The sequence below is a fragment of the Xyrauchen texanus genome, chromosome 43 (genome assembly GCF_025860055.1).
Source record: "Xyrauchen texanus isolate HMW12.3.18 chromosome 43, RBS_HiC_50CHRs, whole genome shotgun sequence".
NCBI lineage: Eukaryota > Metazoa > Chordata > Actinopteri > Cypriniformes > Catostomidae > Xyrauchen > Xyrauchen texanus.
Window position 1 is genome coordinate 32,110,454 of NC_068318.1, and position 24,243 is coordinate 32,134,696.

Genomic DNA, 24,243 nt, shown 5'->3' on the forward strand with positions numbered 1-24,243 from the left:
AGTTCACCTGTTCATTCAGTTCGTTGATTATCAGTGAATAATGACGTAAATGTGGGTCTGTTCCACACACAAAGCTATTGTACGTCTTTGGAGGACTTGAAATATTGCACATGAGTCAAATGGATTTGATACTTTCATGGCCCTTTTTTGTCATTATTGGGAATTCATAACACGCAGTATAACATGTATCTAGTTCCGGAATTTTCAGTACAGCAGATGGAATTTTTAACACTTATTCTGGCGTTCCGGGCCCTTTGGAGGGACGTCTAGAGGATACGGATTGTGCAATCGCTCTGGAATCTTCCATGAAGGTTTTTTAGTGCTGTTTTCAGAGCTGTTGAACATTTGTCATTGAATCTGCAAAGATCATCAAACAAACGCACACAGGTCCAGCGCTCAAGCTTTATTATTAAGATAACATTTGCGTTTAGAGTAGAGAGCAGCGTAGACTTCGAGCTCCCAGAGAGATATTTGAGTTCAAACCACCCAGAACACCACACCACAGGTCTCAGATCAGCCATAACTCGCCTTTCTTTATAATTCACCTCCAGCGACTGCTGCCAAAATCCTGGTTCTGACACACGTTGAACGCTCTTGTCATGTCTCTCAGATTCTGTGGTCTTTTTAGAGGAGCACCAAGAGATGTTGAGACGGCTCGAGTTGTGGTGAAACCGCGGTATTCTGCACTCGATAAATGAACAGAACCGTACACGTTTCCATCAGCTTCCTCGCCACATCCAAACCCAAATTTGCACCGTTTTGTGTCCATTCAGCAGGACCGAGACTGAGCATCGACCGCACGCACTGCTCACTCTTGTTTTCTTAAGGTTGGTTCCAGACCGGATTAAAATGCCGCTGTTTAAAATATGTGTAGCGAGTGGCGCCTGAGGTTTGGGACAGGTTTACTGCAGTATGGGCTCTGTGTCTGTAAACGGGACGTGTTTCTATTCTGCACCATCAGCTGCGGATCATTATGTTGGCAGACTAACCTGGCACGCCAAAACCAGAGGTGATTTTATCATAAGTGAACATAAGAGACTTCATGTACTCCCAGCATCAAGCTGGACTGGTAATCTGGCATATCAGGCATTTTTCCGGTGGGCCGAAGCGCTTTGGGGGCAGACTGGCCATCGGGAGTACAGAGCGGGCTGGTGGGTCGGCCGCGAAACTGGCCCGAATGGGCCGCAGTAAGCTATAATGAGCCGCTGCGTTATGCAGTACAGACCATAAATGGTGCCACATTATGCAGAAAAGGACAGCGAACACCCCCCGCTCAACTTTTGGGCCAGTTGCTGTGTAAAATCCCGGGACGACTTATTTTCACGGTCCAGCTTGAACTCCGGTATTTACACTGTCGGTCATATTCTGATTGGTTGTTGCTATAGTAACCGAAGCATGAGCTGTAAAGGCACAGCTCTCTTCCTGAAAGGGGGCGGAGAGCAGCAGCTCATTTGCATTTAAAGAGACGCACACAAAATCAGCGTGTTTTTGATTCCACTCAAACAGGCATTTATAACATGGTATAATAAATGATCCGTGGGGTATTATGAGCTGAAGCTGTGACACATTCTAGGGACACCTGAGACTTATATTAAAGTCTCTTGTAAAAGGGGCATAGTAGGTCTCCTTTTTAAAGGAATAGTTCACCCACAAAATGTCATAACGGTTTCACCATGCACGCCTGATGTACAACTGCTCTATTCCATACAGCTGAAAGCATACAGTGACCCGGAGCTCCAAGAAGGACAATAAAGCACCATAAATGAGCATCCTGAAGTGACTCCATATTCCAAGTCTTCTGAAGTCACTCGATGGAGACTGTAAATGAAGTGCACATGTGTAGTGATGGACTACCGTTCTTCCAGTTCAACATTGAACATGCTTGAGTCGCCTTTCAAGAGCATTTTGAAAAGATTTCCTAGTATGTGCTCTACCGCACACGTCATGAACGGCAAACATCTGTGAGGAGGTTTCAAGAACATGAGACGGTACTGTAAAAAATGAAAGATGGCCAATCAAGCGTTCCACACTCCAGAATATTTGAAGTTTGTTCCTCAAAACTCCCCGTAATGCACACCCTGACTAATATAAACCGCTTAAACCCGCCAAGAGTTGTTAGCAGGTCTTGGCAGGTCTTGGCGGGTTTAAGATGGTCTAGTTGGTCTTGGCTGGTCTTGGCAGGTTTAAGATGGTCTTGGCAGGTTTAAGATGGTCTTGGCAGGTTTAAGATGGTCTAGTTGGTCTTGGCTGGTCTTGGCAGGTTTAAGATGGTCTTGGCAGGTTTAAGATGGTCTTGGCAGGTTTAAGATGGTCTAGTTGGTCTTGGCTGGTCTTGGCAGGTTTAAGATGGTCTAGTTGGTCTTGGCTGGTCTTGGCAGGTTTAAGATGGTCTAGTTGGTCTTGGCTGGTCTTGGCAGGTTTAAGATGGTCTTGGCAGGTTTAAGATGGTCTAGTTGGTCTTGGCTGGTCTTGGCAGGTCTAAGATGGTCTTGGCTGGTCTTGGCAGGTTTAAGATGGTCTAGTTGGTCTTGGCTGGTCTTGGCAGGTTTAAGATGGTCTAGTTGGTCTTGGCTGGTCTTGGCAGGTTTAAGATGGTCTAGTTGGTCTTGGCTGGTCTTGGCAGGTTTAAGATGGTCTAGTTGGTCTTGGCTGGTCTTGGCAGGTTTAAGATGGTCTAGTTGGTCTTGGCTGGTCTTGGCAGGTTTAAGATGGTCTAGTTGGTCTTGGCTGGTCTTGGCAGGTTTAAGTTGGTCTAGTTGGTCTTGGCAGGTTTAAGATGGTCTAGTTGGTCTTAGCTGGTTTTGGCAGGTCTTGGCTGATTTAAGATGGTCTAGTTGGTCTTCAAGCCAGGCCATCCTATTGCTTTACTAGTCAGCCAGCTGGTTTCCCAAACAGACCAGCTGAAAATGGCCCAAAACCCCTTTAAAACCATCAGACTCAAACCAGCTTGGTGGCCATCTAAGACCAGCAAACAACCTTGGTCTGATTCAGACTGTTTTTCATCAGTCCACCATGTCTCTCTTTTATGTTATCAGGGGAGTTCATCTTTTTTTTTAACCGCCTCCTTGGTCTAATATTTCCATATTCTTTATATCTTACTGTCCCCAAACCTGAAATAATCGCTGATTCATGCTAGGACACTGCGGTCCATGTATGTGCCCCAGTCGTTACAATAAGTGTCCTTCTCCAGTTTTATTATTTAGAGGAGATTTCATGCGTGTCAAGAGACTGAAAGTACTCAAAGCCGGACTTATTTTACACAAAAGAACAGAAGAAACTCAAATCTCTGGGCTAGATCACAGGTAACGTCTCTCTCGGAGGTGCCGTTTCGGCTCGCTGCTGGTTTTGGAATGTCCTGGGAAAACTCCACATGAACCTGTAAAGGATATTTATGTTCCTTACATGTTCAGCTCCTGCTGCGCTGACGGTCAGTTGTGTTTTAAAGCACAGATTAGCTCAGGTGTGGCTGGTGAGGTGTTATGCCCAGTACGATGTAGTTTTCTCTCTGTGTTACTCTGAATAAATGACGAGCATTTTCATTTTTGGGTGTACTGTCCCTTTAAATGTTGTATTAAGTGAACACACTCATGCCGTCCCAGATGTGTGACTTTGTCATCTTTGGAACACAAAGGAAGATTTTTAGAATATTTCAGCTCTGTGGGTCCATAGAGTGCAAGTGAATGTTGAGCAGAACTTTGAAGCCCCAAAAAGGACATAAATGCAGCATAAAAGTAACCCAAATCCATGTTAGAGGAAAGTCACACACATTTGGGATGGCATGAGGGTGAGTAAATGATGAGAATTTTCATTTTTGGGGTGAACTATCCCTTTAAATACTTCCTACATTTGAATAAGTTGAAAATATTTGACTACGTTATACTCTGTGACGAGGAGGAGGGCGGCGCCCTGAGAGCCCCGCCCTCCTCCTCATCACATACTCTTTCAGAGAAAACTGAGTGGCCCTAATCTAATCCACATTTGATTTGATGGGACAATGTGTAAAACTTGTAGTTACTGTGTTTTGGTTTGCAGGGCAGTGTAATATCCTTCTCATTTTCACATGATTTATCATTTCATGTTTTTATGTGATCTGGTCGATTTCCAGTTCATCTTACTGGAGCTGATAATGAATCTCTTGGCATGTCAGTTTGTGTTTATTAGCTGTGGCTCAGTGAGTAACGTGTAAGGAAAAATGATTTTCTCTGAGTCTGGTCCGAGTGAAAGCGGATAGAAATGCAGGTATTTTACATAAGAGCCGGGTGTCTGTGTGTGCGTGCGTGCGTGTGTGTGTTTCTAAGTAAAATAACGGCTCACTTTAATAATATTTTATTCTGGTTTGATTAGCCTGCGTCTGACGTTCATCGCAGATCTGTGAGACACATTATGAAACGTGTGTGTGTGTGTGTGTGTGTGTGTGTGTGTGTGTGTGTGTGTGGACTGATACTTGTTGAGGGTATCGTGCAGGTCTCAGATCCGCATCATGTGTCACTCTGTTGATTTTGGATCATGTAGCGTTTAAACTCACTCCACCAGATGTATTTCTCACAGCGTGTTCTCTGTTTGTCACACCCCTCTGGGCACAACAGTGTGTGTGATAGAATGTGTGTTTCCTGGAAAACTGTCCTGTTTGCTTTTTCTTTGTTCTGACACATTTATATTCAGCAGAGAGATCATGTATACTTAATGCATTTGGATTGATATCATTTCATTATTATTTTTATTATATATATATATATAATATATATGTGTGTATTATAGCTGCAGCAATATTAACATGTTTCAAATGAGTTGCTCAAACCATAAATAAGATGAGATATCCGTGTGTTATCATTGGAAAGATCTCATTTTATGTAATATATGAAATTCACTCTGACACACAGATATATAATAAACAGAAGTGTCTTTGTCATGTTTCCTCATTACTTCCTGAAACATACATATAACAGACAATGACATAATGTAGTGTGTGTGCGTGTGGGTACGTGTATTTGGTGTGTGTGCTGTGCGTGTGTGTGTGTGTAGGTAGGTACATGTATTTGTGTGTGTCGGTAGGTGTGTGGGTGTGGGTGCGTAGGTAGGTGTGTGTGTGTGTGTGTGTGTGTGTGTGTGTGTGTGTGTGTAGGTACGTGTATTTGTGTGTGTAGGTAGGTAGGTAGGTGTGTATTTGTGTGTGTAGGTAGGTAGGTAGGTGTGTGTGTGTGTGTGTGTGTGTGTGTAGGTATGTGTTGTGTGTGTGTGTGTGTGTGTGTGTGTGTGTGTGTGTAGGTACGTGTATTTGTGGTGCGTGTGCGTAGGTACGTGTATTTGTGGTGCGTGTGCGTAGGTACGTGTATTTGTGGTGCGTGTGCGTAGGTACGTGTATTTGTGGTGCGTGTGCGTAGGTACGTGTATTTGTGGTGTGTGTGTGGGTACGTGTGTGTGTGTGTGTGTGTGTGTGTGTGTAGGTACGTGTATTTGTGGTGTGTGTGGGTATGTGTATTTTGTGTGTGTGTGTGTGTGTGTGTGTACGTGGTGTGTGGGTACGTGTGTGTGTGTGTGTGTGTGTGTGTGTGTGTGTGTGTGTGTAGGTACGTGTATTTGTGGTGTGTGTGGGTATGTGTATTTTGTGTGTGTGTGTGTACGTGGTGTGTGGGTACGTGTTGTGTGTGTGTGTGTGTGTGTGTGTGTGTGTGTGTGTGTGTGTGTGTAGGTACGTGTATTTTGTGTGTGTGTGTGTGTGACAATTTCTGTTTTTAAACACTTTTTCTAATTCGTTTAACAACCTCTGATCTCGCTGTCTTTTAAAGTTTTATAACTTATCATTAAATGAAAATAGGCATTTTTTAAAATTCGCAGACGACACGGTCATTGTGAGTCTTCTAGAAGACAATGAAATCTGCCATGGTCCAGTGGTTGATGATTTCGTAAAATGGTGTGATGATGCCTGTTTGCAGCTCAATGTATCCAAGACAAAAGACATGAGTATTGACTTCAGAACACAAACACATCCTTCCCAAGACACATTTATTAAGAACAAGAAGGTGGAATGTGTGGAAAGCTATAGATATCTGGGGACAATTATTGATAAAAGATTGCGGTTTGACTTGAACACAGAGGCCCTGTGTAAAAAGGGACAGCAGCGCATTTATTGTCTTAGAAAATTGGGATAATTTAATATAGACAAGACACTGATGGAACTGTTCTATAAGTCTTATATAGAGCCAGTGTTGTCCTTCTCCATTAGCTGCTGGTTTGGAAATCTTAGTGTGAAATACAAAAATGCACTAAATAAATTAGTCAGAAACAGTGGGAAGATCATAGGCAAAGAGCAAAGATGCTTGACAGGTCTGTTCAACAGAAATGTTTCGAGTCGAGCACACTCTGTGATTTCAGACAGTGAACACTTCTTATACCCAGAGTTCTCCATGCCGCCCTCAGTTCGTCGTTATCGATTACCAAAGATTAAAAATAATCGATATAAATTCTCCTTTGTTCCGAGTGCAATTAGACTACTAAATAAGTCTTAAAGGTATTTATTAAGGGTTTTTATATTTTTAATTCTATATTTTATGTATTTATTGTATTTGAAATTCTTAATGTGTATTGTTATTGCTATTATGATGTATTGTATGTGTCAGTTTGTCTGTCTATCTGTGCTGCACCCAAATTGCCCATAAGGGATCTTAATAAAGCTTGACTTGACTTGATTAATAATCAATTCTCCTGTGGAAAATATCAAATGGGATTTTTAATTTCAGAACCGGAATGTTGCACTCTTTTCTGTTTGCTGATGCTAGTGACCAACACTCCTTAGCAACTGCACAGCAACATCCTGGCCAACACCAAATCTAGATGTTAAGTCCATTTGGTACAGAAATGACACCCTTCACCTCTAAGACAGGATGTCTGTGTTGACTCCTGACCCCTTCCTCACTGTCTACATCCCCTCTGCTGTTTCTATTGTTCAAGTCTGACCCTCTCAGTGTTGATTATTACTCTTTGTATTTGCACCTTAAACTTCCTTTCTGCAGCAGAGCATTTTCCTTGTGTTCCCAGCAGTCCTTCACCCTTATTGTGAGGAAACGCTCAACTGGTCGAGTCATCCTTATATGGAAAAGCTTGAGAACGAGAGCCGTGTTCCGGAAAACAAATGATGCCGAGTCGCAGTGGCTTTTATAGAAAGTGTGTTTTTGTCGCCTGTTGACTGGACAGAGGTTATTTATGAGCTATGTGTCCTCGTAGTCGATTAATGAGGACAAATGAAGCAGTCTCGACAGTGTGACTAGAATGCACTTACTAACGAGAACTTGGATGTATGTTATGTTGCGAGCCCTGATGGGCTTTCGCAGGAGGTTTATTTACACAGTCATGTTTCCGATCAAATATCAAATATCATAAAGCACAATAACTGAAGAGATTTCAAACAGTAGTGTGCAGCATTGCTTTTACAGTACATGGCCTCATTATGCATGTTTAATTCAGTGAGTGGTGTCCAGTTTAGAAATAACATTGCTTATTTAGCAAAAATGTCTTTAGTCTGTTTAAACCGATAATAAGTCAAAAACTAAACTTTATGCTTTCATCTAAAATGGCTTATAGCCGTGCTCTGGTTGCGTACTGCTCATCTTGGCGTATTCCTTGCATACTTTGCATAGTATACATACTATATACACTGCTGAAAATGAAAAGGACCTTTTGTAGCATTGGCTATGTATATTCTGTACACAGCCAAAGTTCTTTAAATACAGTCTGTTCACTTGGTGGTCATCTTGGTAGCCGTTTCTTATCATTTAAGTACAGCTCCAAGGCTGGACTGGTAATCTGGCATACTGGGCATTTTCCTGGTTGGCCGACGCACTTTGGGGCCAGTCAGGGGCAGACTGGCCATCAGGAGACGCGAGCGGGCTTGTGGGTCGGCCGAAGTGTTATGCAGAACGGACCACAAAACGGTGCTGAGATATATGCTGAAAAGGACCGCGAACCCACAACTTTTTGTATGGTTGCATTTCAAATCCCGGGCCGATTTCTCTTCCCCGTCCATCCCTGTACAGCTCCAGCCACTTAAATGGGGAAAGACTGAAACCCCAAAATGATTGCCAAGAATGCGTTTCACAATTTTACTTCTATAGCTCAAATCATGCAAACAACCTGTTCTAGATAATGAGCATGCATGTAGTTAAAACACAGGCAATGCATTTACCGATAAATCTATTGGCTATTTTAACAGAATGGTAGTTTTACAGCGGGGTGGAGAGTTTGTGTAGTTCTCTCAGGCGTTCTGTGCTGGCATGTGTGTATGGAGATCTTCTGCCATTGGCGGCGGTGAAGAGGGAATGCTGGGAATGAATGCCATCGTTTGCTTGATTGTATATATGAGCGGTGTAATGTAGCGTACAGAGGGGATCAGAAGGTGCAGTTGGAGTGAATAGTCATTATTCAAACGATATCTCTCAAACCTGCGGTGCGATTCTTGACCTTTTACGTTTGTTCATTTAGCGGTATGGTAAAAGACACTGTAATGACAACGTGGCTGTGAGGGATGGACTCGATAGACTTAGTCAGTAGCTGTTTTAGCTTGTTTGGTGCCCTGCCAAAACCTGCTTCAACATGCCCCCAAAGTTGTTGACCGGGGGGGTGCCGCCTCGTGCCACCCTGGGCGACTACCCATGCGCCCATGCCTAAATCCGCCATTTGGATCATTGTTATGAAACATTAAAAGGAAACCTTTTGCCAACTTAGAAAAGGGACTATCATACCAAACTACCAAAATATATTAAACCAAACCAGAATAGACCAAACTACCATGCCATTCAATAACATCCCAAACCAAACTACTATAACACTCTTTACTGTACTAAACTACCATGCTATTCCATACAAAACCATACCATATTATACTGTACCATACTATATTGAACTACCATTCCATATACCATACTCTGTGTTTTCAATGTAAATCCAAGTCTGTACATGAGGGCTTATGTTATACGTCTGTTTTATTTTTTACAGATCCTGTGCTAAAAGGGAGACCACAAAGGTATGTAGAGTTCAAACTGAATATGTAAATACAGTATTGTGGGCGGTGGGCGGAGCCGGGTCGTGATTCCGCACATCCGGCCACTAATTGGGCTAGTTAGCCCTCGAGAGGGATAAAGGCCGACCGGAGACGGCAGTGCGATGGAGAGAGATTTACGGACAGCTGTCCGACACCTGTGTGTGTGTGAGGTACCTTTTTGGTTAAGATATATTGAACTATTATTTATATCGTCAAGCCGGTTCTCTGATATGCTGTAGTTTGGTCAATGACCACTCCTCCACCCTCTAGTGGATGAAAGCTGCACCTCCCCGGGTGGATTGGAGGCAGTCCTCCGGTCCCTGGCAGTGGTCCTCTTGCTCTGGTGGTCTGCCAGGAGACCCTCCCCTCTCGTGGTCGATGGTCTCAGACCCCGGCACGTTTTAGCGGTTGGTTGGGGTCTCCTCCGCCCCTGGCAGGGGACCTGACTGCTCCAGGCGGTCGGTTAGTCGCCCCGTCTCCCCTTGCGGTCAGCGGCCGTGCCTCTGCTCTCAGGCAGCCAGGCTCCTACATGCCCCGGTGAATGGACACGGCTGCACCGTTGGGTTGGTTGGTAGCGGCGAGGACTTCACTAAGCCGCATCCCTCCTTCCGCGGTTTCAGGACCAGTGTAAAGGAGTTTGTGGAATGGAGGAGGCGAGAACCGGTTTGACGATATCAATAATAGTTACATATAAAACTTAACCAAAAAGGTACACACACACACACAGGTGTCAGACAGCTGTACGTAAATCTCTCCTCTCTGTTGCACTGCCATCTTCGGTCGGCCTTTATCCCTCTCGAGGGCTAATTAGCCTGATTAGGGGCCGGGTGTGTGTAATCGTGACCCGCCCTACCACGAGTATGTAACACTGTGTCCTCACCAGGCATGACTTAAAGTACCTGAAGACAGCTTAAACCATTTACAGTATTAATTTTTCCAGATATGTTGTACAAATGTAAATGCACTCCATAACAGTGAAAATGCCACTTGAACAAAATCACAGCCAATCAGAACCTACTTTGTGTTTAAAGGTGTGTAGCTTTTTTTTTTTTAGATATTAAAAGACTTTCGTGGATCCCAAAAACCTGTTTGGAAACAGTCATTATTAGTGTAATTACATTTGCTGCCACAAACATTATACACATCACCTTTAATATACAGCTATGTGGAGCGTGATTTTGAACCAATGAGATCTCCCTGTGGGCGGGGCTACCCAGCATGACTTGACAGAAATGCAGTAGAAACCAAGCAACTGGCAGAATGTCTTGCTGCGTGCCACTTGTCAGTCGCAGCTGGTTAGTTTGGGAAAAAAATGCCACATTACATGAACATAAACTTGAAAGAGATTTATTGCTTGTATTACATCATGCCTGGTTAGGTCACGAATGTTTAGCGTGTGCAGCATGTTTTGAATGCCTGATCTGTTGCATGTGAATGTAGAACTGTAAATACCTCAGCTTCCCCTCATTACAGAACGGGTCACCAAAATTCTTTGGGTTTAAATGGTGGGAATCCTGTATGTTGAATAGAATCTTTTGGAACGTTAAACTTATTGTATTTTGTGACTGTTATGAGGGCGCGTGACTCATACATGCATGTGTTGTGGTGTATGCGTGTTGCATGTCTTTTCATCACTTCCTGTAGGATGAAGCACCGGAGATCATAAAGCCTGTGCCCATCATCCAATCAGCTGTGCCTGCCACTTCCTCCCCCGCCAGCATCGCCCCGGGCAACAGCGCTTACAATAAGACCGCACGGCCTTTCGGTGGGACCGTTAATACCATACGATCAGTCAGTCCGTCCTCGGCGCTGACAGCACCCAAAGCCGCTATCCCCTCCGCTTCTTCTGCATTCACTCCAGCTGCGCCTTCCCAGCAGCCTCCTCAACCCCCTTTCCCACTGGGTGGCAGCGCCAACCGTCCGCTGTCCTCGCCTAGCTCCGCCCCTAGGCCCGCATCTGGCCACTCTCCCTTCGCCAACTCCTCAACAACCTCCTCTGGCTCCTCATCCCCGGCGAGATTGATAGGCCCCCCGTCTGTCCCCACCCCCCCACAGCCCTCCGTCTATAACACACCCATCAACCTCTACTCCAATCATAATGCCTGTGAGGTGGCGATGGGTCAGAGGCGGGGCCTGCTGGAGAGCAAAGGCACAGGAGAACAACAAAACGGGTAGGTGGAGCGAACTGACCAGTCACTGAGCTGTCTTTCCACTTCCTGTTCTTCTTAACTTCATCTTTTCTGGCACAGAAAACCATCATTAAGAACAGGACTTGAATCCTAAAACCTGGGAGTGAATTAGCTTTATTTAGCCAATGGTTCCTTCTGGAATTTCAAATGGGTTTTTAGAATAGCATTTTATGGTCAATTCTTTATTGTATCATAGCTATGCCAGTAGTACTGTAAGTAATTACTATTTGGGGTCTCTATCTCAAACCCTCTAGCGCCACCAACAGTTTAAAGTTGCACTTATGTTTTCGCTAATAACTTATGAATGAATAATATTGTTTGCTTGGCTCATGTCAAGTCAAATGATCGCCATTGTATCAATTTGACTAGATTAAACTAGACTTTTTAGAATTTCTCCAAGGCCGTATGTCCGATTCATATGAAATGTGGTGCGTATCATCTATGTAAACTCATTGCAAATATATATTAAAAGCTTTGTGATCGGCCAAACCGTTCTCGTATAACGCATCAATGCATTGGACGGCAAGCACGCCAAAGAGGTCGTGAAGCTATATCTTGGCAAAGCATTGGCGTATTGAAATGAAACTTGGCATATGTGATATTCATCAGACCCTGAGGGTACCTGAGCAGTTTTGGAACAGCGCCACCTACTGGTCAAAATATATAAAAAAAAATGTTTATAGTTTGGCCGAAAATCATGAGGCTGTGCGACACCAGCATACGTTTTCATGCACTTTTCAAAGTTTGATTTCAGTCTTTTTTTAAATGTCAAGTAAGCACTTAAGTCTGACTGAAATCAGTTTTTGTGAAGTCGGAGTAGCCGACCTAGATAATACGTTTGTAGTTCAGCGTCGTCCAGTACGTATACATGTTAATCGGACCTCAGCTGGCTTTTTCGAAAGACTCATCCTGTATTACCGGCACTTCCTCGTCTGACATCCTTTCGATATTCTATTATGCATGTATTTTGTGTCCTAGGACAGACCGATGAAGACTGTAGCTCGACTATGCAAAACCCTGCTTTTGCTTGACTATAACTGCACATGTAATGGTGTACTGACTGACTCAACCAATAGTGTGAAATCTGTTTGTACAATCAGTCGAAGTCACGAGTTTTCTGGAGTCTCACATTTTAGCTTTAAATAGAACTTTTCCTATAACTGCATAATTTGCTTGTTTTCACCATACGTGGTCCAGTTTTAATAGGCGATAGACTTTATTTACTCACCCAATATAGTTTTGACTGAGAAGTCAACAATGGATCAAAGAAAACTTGTAAAGCGCTAACGAGTCCAACGTCTTCTGTCTGAGACCGAACGTGCTTTCCCTCTCATGTGGTTTTATTGACTAGAGTAAACACATAAACTATGTGTCTCACATGTTGTGACTTGGATAAACACAAAGTTCTGTTTTAAATTTAGACCACAAGATGAGAAAACAAGCGGAGGAGGAAAGAATTTGAGATTTAGAAGACTTTGGTTTTGAGTGGCCTCAGGAGCGATGCGGTTAGTCCGTAATACACGTGAAATGAAGTCTCAGCCCTCACAGAATTACTCGTCTATAGACATTCAAGCTCAATCTAGCTTCTAGTCATTAGAAAGCTGAAATGCCTCCACTTTGCGACGATTATATAACATTTTATCTTCAACGGTTAATGACATATTTTTTCCGATGGTTTGTTTTGCATGCTTTTCCTGCTGGACTGTATATTTTGTTCTGGATATTTAAAGATGTAACATTGGTTTATTTACCCGAGCAACCTCACAGATGAGTGAAAATGGCTCATATTTTAGAGAACAGTCTTAAGTACGCACACAATACCGCCGCTCCCTATAAGCAGGCTACGCAGCCTGCGTAGGGCACCGACTCCCTAGGGGGGCACCATCTTACCCTTGGGGGGGCAACAAAGTCCACCAGCTGCCCTTACTCGCACGTTATACGTCATTTAAGGACCCGAATGCACCGATTGCCACCCCCCTGCTTAGCTCATGTCAAGTCAAATGAACGCCATGGTATCAATTTGACTAGATTAAACTTTTTATAGACTTTATAGAATTCCTCCAAGGCCGTATGTCCGATTCGCATGAAATTTGGTGCGTATCATCTATGGAAACTCGTTGCAAAAATGTACCAAAAATTTTGTGTTTGACCAAACCGTTCTCGTGTAACGCATCGAGACCTCTTTGGCATGATTGCCGCCAAATGCATTGAAGCTATATCGTGGCAAAGCATTGGCGTATTGAAATGAAGCTTGGCATCACGATCATATCACCCTGACCACATCCCCGCCCACCCCACGTTCACCTGGAACTCTGCGTAGGGCATCAATTTCGCCAGTGGCGGACCTGTACGCACATATATAAAGTTTGTAGCTGTTTGAGGCTTACAGCGCCAGTGATCGCCGCATAAGAGACGTTTGTATTTGATGTCAATCTGTGGTATTAGGTCAACAAAATATACCATATAATTGGATTCCTAAATATGAGAGCTCTCATTACATATATGACTTGTGTATTTAATTGCTGTGTGAAATGATATTCATATCAATATTTCGACCTCATTGCCTCTAGATGGCGCTGTTTTGCGACATGGAATTTTTCAGGTATTTTTTGTTATTTTATGTAACACACATGCAAACGTTATGATTCTACGCTTTCAAATGATACCACATATGCTTGACTTACGTATTTAAATGACTTGAGTGATTTAAGCGTAAACGTATTTTGTGATATAGCGCCCCCCTGTGGACCCTCTGGCGGTTGAAATAAACAAAACAATCCTGGATTCCAAATATCCATCCATCTTTCAACCGCTTATCCGAAGTCGGGTCGCGGAGGCAGCTGCTCCAGCAGGGGGCCCCAAACTTCCCTATCCCGAGCCACATTAACCAGCTCTGACTGGGGGACCCCGAGTCGTTCCCAGGCCAGTGTGGAAATGTAATCTCTCCACCTAATCCTGGGTCTTCCCCGAGGCCTCCTCCCAGCTGGACGTGCCTGAAACACCTCCCTAGGGAGGCGGCCAGGGGGCATCCTTACCAGATGCCCAAACCACCTCAACTGACTCCTTTCGACGCAAAGGATCAGCGGCTCTCCTCCTAGCTCCTCACGGATGACTGAGCTCCTCACCCTATCTCTAAGGGAGAAGCCCGCCACCCTTCTGAGGAAGCCCATTTCTGCCGCTTGTACTCACGACCTAGTTCTTTCGGTCAGGATTCCAAATATAATAAACTGAATTCCAGAGAAGTAAAAATATATTAAAGGTTGTTATGGACACGTTTCTCAGAATATATCATTATGAGCTTCCTGTGTTCGTGAAGTCAACAGGAAATGGGAGAGTTCAGACAGGACCCTGGACCGCTGTTGGGTTATCCAGAGAGCTTTAGAGAAGAGCTAATGTATGGGACCCTCTCTCCCAATTGACTTGCATTTAAATGTATGCATTTGGCAGATGCTTTTATCCAAAGCGACTTACAGTGCCCTTATTACAGGGACAATCCCCCCGGAGCAACCTGGAGTTAAGTGTCTTACTCAAGGACACAATGGTGGTGACTGTGGGGATCAAACCAGCAACCTTCTGATTACAAGTTATGTGATTTAGCCCACTACCCCACCACAAAGTCCACTGTTGGACATGTCATTCTAAACTTGTAAAAACCCAAATTTAAGTCACTATGTATAATATAGTGTATGTTAATACGCCTGTACAACTAACCAGTCATTTGACAAAATATACATGATTTAATTGGGGTTGTTTTTTCATGGTCACATGTTCAGTGTTTGTTGACGTCCGGATGGTCATGTACTGGGCTTGTAAACTGGGTGTGGTATCGGGACGCACCCGTGTTGAACTTCCTGTCCCATCTATGCAAGCGTCCCTTATCCAAACAGATACATGGGGACTGAATGTAAACAATGTCCTCTCTGTAACCCCCCTTTATATGTCCCATATGGCATGTTTATAGCGCTGTGGGGACGTGGACTCCATTTGTTTTCGTCTGACTCCTGCAGTTGCATCTGGCTACTGCCTCTAATTTACTATGCCGACTTCTAGCTCCAGGAATGTTTGTAGAATTCCCTGTGAGATTCCTGCTGCGTTAGTGACACGATCAATTAGTGTTCCGCTAGAAGCAGACGTGGTGATATTTGACCCATGTTCTCACTCAAATTAAAGTAATTTACTGAAAAATTGCCAGTGGAATAAAACAAACTTAATTAACAATATACACATAGACCTACAAATAAACAACACATAATAGTATTAAATATATAAATAAAATATAATACAAAATAAAAAACATCTGGTAACACTATTTTACAGTGCCCTTGTTACACATATTACATGTAGTGACTATAATAATAATAATAATAATAATAATAATAATAATAATAATAACAGTAAATTATGCATAATTACATGTAACAAACCCTAAAGTATGTACATGATTTTAATTAATATTACTCAGTACTTGTGTAATTACTGGGACAAGGACACTGTAAAATAAAGTGTAACCAAAAAAAAATTTAAGGATGTTTAGATAATTTTTTTTTTTTACTAGAAAATAATAAAATATATATATATATATATATCTAAAATGCCTTAATATATTTCATTAATAAATATATTTTTTAAAATTTTTATATATATTTATTATTATATAAAACTAAACAAACAAAAAATGCCTTGATTGTATTTCATTCATAAATACTTTTTAAAATAAAATAATTTCTTTTTAAAATAAAAAAAATTAAAGGATGTTTTAGATTTTTTTTTTTTTTTTTTTACTGGGGAAAATTAAAATAATTTTATTTTTTATATATATATATATATATATATATATATATATATATATATATATATATATATATATATATATATATTACTGTTGACATCAAAGGCTGAACGTCCAATCAAGTGCTACAGTGTTTCAACTGTCACTTTGTATTATGACAATTACTGCGAGAAGAGTGTTTGTACTCTTGCACTGAACACTGAGGATTTATTTGACCTCCGTAGGAGCACAAGAGTGTACCCTATGTGTGCACAACGGGACGCACGTTTGCAATGCAGTGGCCAAACATTCACATCTGCGTTTGCACACTTGTGTGAAGTTCATTTCTGGTCTATGTGCATGTGTGTGAGTTTCTGCATGTGTCTTGATGCGTCTTGATTAATCACCCTTTAAACAACGCTTCAGATGTCTCACTCTCCACCTGTCTCGCTCTCTTTCTCTGTCTGTCTCTACAGGAGGAGCCCATGACAAAGTTAGTGTTCTGGATGCTTGTGTGTCTGCGTGACATGAATTGGGTTCTTTCACAATGACTAACATCAGCAAATTATTTTATCAGCACTTCCATTACATCATTTCATGACGTCCGGTCCGGGGTCAACGGTGTGCGGTCACAGTGATGTCATCACTCCATAGGCCGAGCATGTGCTGCTGTCAATGCGTTTATTATTAATTCTGCGGTGTATTTATGAGCTGTATAAATAGTAGCAGCATGACATTGACCTGCATACAGTGTGTTTGTTACTCGAAAGAGAGAGAGAGAATTCCAGAGTTTGTCATAGAAAGCATTAATGGTACTGCCATCTAGTGGTCGGAGCTGGAACTGTCCAGACAAGAAACTACACTAATTTGTTACATTCACCCCCATTTTTTATTGTCTAGAAAGTAGTTTCATGAGGAATCAAATTCTCTTTTCTTTGAATAACTTCATAAGTTCACCTCAGGGGAAAAAAATTCAAATAATATTGGTTAGAATAAATATTGTCACTGTAATGGCTGACATATTAACTCGTCTAAAATGACATTTGCATACTGAAATTTTAGATATTTTATTGCACAAATTATTAGACAAGTTATATTTTATTTGCATTTTAACTGATTTCACAATTAAATGCATGCTTTTTTTAAAACATTAAATTTGAATAAAAATGTTTATTAAAATGTAATAAAATAAAATAATATTAAAATGTAATAAAATAAAAAAAATGTAAATATTAAAATGTAATTAAATAAAATCTAAAAATGGAAATATTGAAATTTAATAAAATAAAATTGAAAAAATTTAATATTAAAATTGAATAAAATAAAATCGAAAAAATTTAAATATTAAAATGTAATTAAATAAAATCAAAAAATGTAAATATTGAATTTTAATGAAATCGGAAAAAAAATGTAAATATTGAAATGTAATAAAATTTAACATCTAAAAATGTAAATATTAAAATGTAAATAAAACCTAAAAATTAATAAAAATCGGGTTTGAAACCCCTGGTTTAGCCCCACTTTTGAGTTTCTAGAAAAGTTTTTAAGTGGTCATATTACGTAGAATGCAATTATTTTTGATTCTCTTCTCTTGACAATCTTCACAAGTGGACATTAATAAAAAGATGCATCTCTCACATGCAGTGTTTCTTCACTGTGTTTGCCGGCCCACTAACTGTCTTGAATGACATTTGCATGCTGATATACATGAGATCTCATTGCTATTATATTTTCTTTGCATCCTGTTTCTATAGTGGACCTCAGAGTATTCTGAAGTAAGTAGAAGCAGATATTGTAAACAGAACATGTATAGAATAAGAGTTTGTTCTATCGCTGATTTTCTCTTCTATCTTTTCACATTTCCTCTTTCACATGAACCTCAGAAAAACTCCTCCCAGGTAAAGGATCACCTGTGATGATGTCACAATAGTGTCTGTGTGTGTAGTGATGTCATTAATAATCGTGTGTTGTTACTGTGTGTTTGTGTGTGTCAGGACTGCTCGGAAACCCGTCATAGAGATGGAGAATCACGTGTCTCCGCTCAGTGATGCCAGTAAAAAGCGTCTGATTGAGGACACGGAGGATTGGCACCCGCGCACGGGCACGTCACAGTCCAGATCCTTCCGTATCCTGGCACAGATCACGGGCACAGAGAACGGTAAGAAGCCGCCCGATAATTACTGTATGACACTTGTTTTAATTACTGCTCTCTGGACTACTTCATATAAATGAAATCAAATCTATTTTCCCATGAATTGTGTAAAATAAACATCATTTAAGATGCATTCTTAGAAAGTATGTCTTTACATCTTACGCAGTTTTGCTTCTCAGTTCGATGGATCTTATTTTCTGAGCATGCATCTTGAGTTATGTTTATCTTTCATTCAAAAATAGATTTTTTTGGGAAATTAAAATGTAAAGAAAACGTTTAATTGTTACTCTAAAATTGCATAAAATAAATCATTCTTTTCAGACTACATCCCTTGAATTAAGATGATTTTTTTTCCTTTTTTTATCATTTTAATTTAATTACGTTTTTAATTTTTAATTTAATAAATTTTATTTTAATTAAATTACATTTTCATTGTATTTTATTTTATTATTTTAATTTAATTTATTTTTAATTTTATTTAATTACATTTTATTTTAATTTTAGTTTTATTTTAATTTAAATATTTATTTATTTTTAGTGTTAAATTTAGTGAGGTTTATTTTTATTTTATTACTGTGATAAAATTAAGAAAATTATCCTGACTAGAAAAACGAATTAATTGATTTCCTTGTTTTCCCGTAAAACTATCAAATAAACATCTGGTTTTTTTTTTTTTACAAAAACTTATTTCAAGATGTAATATCTGAAATCAAGCCTTAATATCGATCTCAAGTAGGCCTACATTTATTTTATTTTAAGGATGTTGAGATATTTCTAACTGGAAAGAAGATAAATATAATAAATTAGAAAATTGATTGTAGTGTTTTGATTAAATTAAATATGATTCAAAATAATTAAACTTTCAGAGTCATATTAAAGTCAACTTATATTCCAAGTCTTTTGTTCATTCTCTCTCTCTTCTCTCCGGTAGATCAAGCCCAGGAGAAGCGGCCCGGAAAGAAGTAAGTTCCCATGATGTGACTCCATCCGGTGGTATTTTTACTCCAAACACGAGTGTGTTTAAATGGGCAGAAATAAGGGTTCTGATTTGAGCACAAAAACCACATGAAGACCTTTCTGCTGTTTTAGGCTTAAACCTCACTTGAGTCCTCATTAGTCGTAATCTCTCTGACCAGATCAAAACCGCCCGTCATTGAGCGGGATTATAAGTGATCAGGACTTTTCTGTCTCCATCTCTGACTTCAGGAAACACTCGTTAGTATGCATAACATTGAGCCGCTTCTGTACACAGTAATGCACTTTTACGGACATGTATGTTGATATTTAATATGCTAAACCACTTTAGTGCAGGATTGGGTCATTACTTGATGTTCAAAGTGAGATGTGTGTCCTGGAGCGAGTGTAATTGTAGAGCTTGTTATCGTGTGTTAAGGTTTATCACGCAACACAGTTTGCAATGAAAGCGCTGTTTCATGAGGAATCAAATTCTCTTTTCTTTGATTAACTTCATAAGTTCACCTCAGGAGGAAAAAATACAAATAATATTGCTTAGAATAAATACTGTAATGGCTGATATATTAACTCGTCTAAAATGACATTTGCATGCTGAAATATTAGATATTTTATTGCACAAATTATTAGAGAAGTATTATTATATTTTCTTTGCATTTTAACTGATTTTACAATTAAATGCATGCTTTTTTTAAATATTTAAATATTGAAATGTAATGAAATAAAATCGAAAAATATTTTATATTAAAATGTAACTAAATAAAATCGAGAGAATGTTAATATTAAAATATAAATATTAAAATAAAATCGAAAAATTTAAATAATAAAAATAAAATATAAATAATAAAATAAAATCGAAAAATATGTAAATATTGAAATGTAATAAAATGAAATATAAATATTAAAATAAAATCGAAAAATTTAAATAATAAAAATAAAATATAAATAATAAAATAAAATCGAAAAAAATGTAAATATTGAAATGTAATAAAATGAAATAAAAAACATTTAATATTAAAATGTAACAAAATAAAATCGAGAACATTTTAATATTAAAATATAATAAAATAAAATATAAAAATATAAATATTAAAATAAAATCGAAAAAATTTAAATATTGAAATGTAATTAAATAAATTCGAACAAATGTAAATTCTGTACACGGTAATGCACTTTTATGGACATTTATGTTGATATTTAATATGCTAAACCACTTTAGTGCAGGATTGGGTCATTACTTGATGTTCAAAGTGAGATGTGTGTCCTGGAGCGAGTGTAATTGTAGAGTAGAGCTTGTTATCGTGTGTTAAGGTTTATCACGCAACACAGTTTGCAATGAAAGCGCTGAATTAATGCGTTTATTCATTTGCTGTTTCTCTCTCTCCATCGTCCTGTCGTCAGGGTGAATAAAGTGGACCCAGAGTCGGTTCGGCCCCAGTACAACAAACTGAGAGACTGGCATCACGATGTATCGGCCCGAGTGTTGAATGTACAGTAGAACCTGATGCAATAATCCAGCACCTCATGTTCGAGAAGTTGTGTTTGTGTAAAAGTGTGCGTGTTTGGGGATTCCCACGTTTCGGATGTACGATGTTTGACATGCACGCTTTAGAAGATGTTCCGGTTGTCTGTTTTTCTTTGCATGATCGAGATCTGCTTTTCCTTCCAGCTCAGTCTGTGTGTTCTTTCTGTTTCCTGTTTTCCTGCTTTACTTCTGTCACATATAAACCGTCTGAAATGAAACCATTTGAGTGATCTGATATGAGAGTATTTCTGTCTAAATGCAGCAATAAAGCTTTTTCTTTCTGTCTCTGATGCTTCTATATTCTGTCCTGTGTTTACTTTTTCATCTTCTGAACTCTTGACAGTTAAACACAGAAATAATTGTGTGTAGTCGCCGACTGATGAGGCAGATGTCTTGACCGTAGTGGAGCCGATGGTTGATTTCATTTGGGTATATTTATAATACAGTTTAATGATGCAATGGACACAAAACTGCAGTTCACAAAAATATTGGAAATCAGAAAATGTGTTTTAATCACTGACAAATGGATTTTTAAAATAGCCTTTATAGGCCAGTTAGAATCAATATGGTAGAATAGTAGTTGGTGCCCTCCAAGGTTAAGATGGTGCCCCCCTAGGGAGTTTGGTGGCCTCCAAGGGTAAGATGGTGCCCCCTAGGGAGTTTGGTGGCCTCCAAGGGTAAGATGGTGCCTCCCTAGGGAGTTGGTGGCCTCCAAGGGTAAGATGGTGCCCCCCTAGGGAGTTTGGTGGCCTCCAAGGGTAAGATGGTGCCTCCCTAGGGAGTTGGTGCCCTCCAAGGGTAAGATGGTGCCTCCCTAGGGAGTTGGTGCCCTCCAAGGGTAAGATGGTGCCCCCCTAGGGAGTTTGGTGGCCTCCAAGGGTAAGATGGTGCCTCCCTAGGGAGTTGGTGCCCTCCAAGGGTAAGATGGTGCCCCCCTAGGGAGTTTGGTGGCCTCCAAGGGTAAGATGGTGCCCCCCTTGGGATTTGGTGCCCGCCAAGTGTAAGATGGTGCCCTCCAAGGGTAAGATGGTGCCCCCCTTGGGAGGTTGGTCTGTGTGTAGGGAGCGCAAGTAGTAGACCCTAGGGGGGCACCATCTTACACTTGGAGGGCACCAGAAAGTCCACCGGCTGCTCTTACTCGCACATTATATGATATTCAAGGACCTGAAAGCAGTTGTGGAACACAGATGATCACTTCACGCTCATATCATGCAAACCAATATGGTGCCCCACTAGGGAGTTGGTGCCCTCCAAGGGTAAGATGGTGCCCCCCTAGGGAGTTTATGCCCTCCAAGGGCAAGATGGTGCCCCCCTAGGGAGTTGGTGCCCTCCGCAGACTGTGTAGTCTACTACCGCCAATCCTTACACGCAGGCCAGCTCCCTAGGGGGGCACCATCTTACCCTTAAAGGGCACCAAACTCCCAAGGGGGCACCATCTTACCCTTGGAGGGCACCAACTTACACTTGGAGGGCACCATCTTACCCTCACACGTTATACGTTATTCAAGGACCCGAAAGCAGTTGCAGAACACAGATGATCACTTCACGCTCCTATCACAGGAACCCCTTATATATATATATATATCAGACTAAACTAGGTCTTCTGGACTTAAAGGTATAGTTCAGCCAAAAATTCAAAGTATGTCTTCATTTACTTGCATGGAAAAAGATCAAATAATAGTGGATGGTGACTGAGGCTAACATTCTGCCTAACATCTCCTTTTATGTTCCACGGTGAAAAGAAAGTCAAATGAGTTTGGAACAACATGAGGGTGGTTAAATAATGACCGAATTTTGTATTTATGGGCAAACTATCCCTTTAAGGAGGGATTAAGCATATTTTAATATATAAACATTTAGATGATCGAGATCAAAAAGTTCCTTCACTTATTTGTGAACTCTCCTATTTGAAGATTAGTAGTGTAGTTTAACAGGTTGTTTCACAGCCCAAATAACCAGCACTAATATTTACAGTGATTCCAGCTCGTCATGTATACATTACTGATGCTCGTAGGGATTTGCTCAAACCCCAAACCCTAAGTATTAAACGTTTAGTCGATAAAAAAAAATACTTGAGAAATAAAAACTGTACTGAAGATTAACATGGAAGTGGAAAAAGCAAAACCGGCTCCAAGTGTGAACAAGGACAGTCGAAGACATTGATTGCGGTGAAGAGGGACGTCAGAATAATGGCGAGGCGGTAAGGATGTAACATATTCAGGATTGGGGGGATGAAATGTAATAATTTAATAATCAACCATGGAAAAAACCCATATCAGTAGACTACTTTTATGAATATGGGGATGGGGGGGGCATGTGCCCCTCAGTGTGTATGGTCGTTACAGCCCCATGAGACAGGGAAGGTAAATAGTAAATGGTCTGCACTTATATAGCGCTTTTTTAACCTTAACAGTATTCAAAGTGCTTTACACTGCATCTCATTGACCCATTCACACACCAATGATGGCAGAGCTGTGTGTGTGTGTATATATATTAGTCAAATTATAGTATGTATAACATCTATATTAGGGCTGTCGATTTAACGTGTTAATTCAGTGCGATTTAATTTTATAAAAAATAACACGTTAAAAAAATTTACGCAATTAATCGCAATGCCCCCGGACCGTAATAAGGAAGTTTCCTGAGTAATGCTTGTAGTACCTCCTGTTTCCTCCAGGGGGCAGTAAGTGAAACTTCAGCTGTATGAGCAACACACAGTTTATACAGTGAAGAAACACTTCAGCAGAACAACACAAACATGCGTTACATTCTTGTGTTCAAACACTTGATGGAGCTCAAATCTGAACTAAGAGATCTCAAGATGTGTTTAAAGATTGAGTATTAAACTATATTTAATGACACCGTGACCTAAACGTGTGTTTATGATGCAACACAAGCATGTCTGACGCAGGTGTACATTGACAGGTCCTTAAAGGGTAACTAAACCCCTGCTCAGAGTCTGACTCCACCCACTAGCAATATTTGAAAAATGCTGGAAAAGTGGGCAGTCCCCAGCGGGGATAGAGGGGACGAACCGGGGGCGGGGCTGAGCGGGGGGGGGGGGCGTGCACCTAAGACCCATAGTGACAGATTGATTGACAGCTGCTGTCAGACTCTAAAATGGAGAGTGACTGGAGTGACGCAACTAGCTTTGCCACAGAGCGGTCTTTTGAAGTCGAGGACTTTTCTCCCCACCTTCACCTGAAGTGGAGGAGGGTGAATTGTCTGTGGACACAGGGCCGGAGCCATATCAATTCGAGCCGCTGGCTCAAACTGCGGTTTTAACTCCCGCATCGCGATCGGCATCCGACGATGCTAGCGAAGCAGCCGCGCAAGGGAGAATGGGGCCAGTGTCTAGCTCGTACCAAGGGCGTGGTGAGCTGGAACCTGCTTACGTCAGCTCTCACCGCTTACGTCACGAACTACCGCAAACAGCCAATAGGAAAATTCAACTGCAGTAGCCACCGTTCAACCTGAAGAGGGCAGCACTCAGACGTTTTTACACCATATATTGTAGAATTAAAACACTTACTTGAATCAATGACCAGTACTAATAAAGCCCCATGCTTACAGATCATTAACTAAAAAAAGTTGGTTTAGGGT

The 24,243-nt window shown here is 40.8% G+C and overlaps 1 protein-coding gene and 1 long non-coding RNA gene across 9 annotated transcripts in view; both read left to right on the forward strand.

The window, feature by feature from the left end:
- The window catches only part of LOC127635576 (PDZ and LIM domain protein 5-like), an 86,622-nt gene that overhangs the window by 44,346 nt on the left and 18,033 nt on the right, over window positions 1–24,243 (forward strand). For 3 of the 4 annotated variants that reach the window (XM_052115706.1, XM_052115707.1, XM_052115708.1), the window contains exons 4-7: window positions 8,989–9,016; window positions 10,679–11,205; window positions 17,986–18,149; window positions 19,075–19,105. In XM_052115706.1, the coding sequence (XP_051971666.1) occupies window positions 8,989–9,016; window positions 10,679–11,205; window positions 17,986–18,149; window positions 19,075–19,105 (750 nt within the window). Of the gene's footprint in view, window positions 1–8,988; window positions 9,017–10,678; window positions 11,206–16,467; window positions 16,485–17,745; window positions 17,767–17,874; window positions 17,890–17,985; window positions 18,150–19,074; window positions 19,106–24,243 lie in introns of all 4 variants that reach the window. The other variant, XM_052115709.1, reaches the window with a different exon arrangement.
- Window positions 2,169–5,257, forward strand: LOC127635611 (uncharacterized). 5 transcript variants are annotated; one of them, XR_007969500.1, is made up of 3 exons: window positions 2,169–2,260; window positions 2,301–2,574; window positions 2,741–5,257. It is a non-coding gene; the product is annotated as an uncharacterized LOC127635611 (long non-coding RNA). The 5 variants fall into 5 exon arrangements; XR_007969503.1 differs by having other exon boundaries at window positions 2,177–2,280; window positions 2,340–2,574; XR_007969504.1 differs by having other exon boundaries at window positions 2,177–2,201; window positions 2,340–2,574.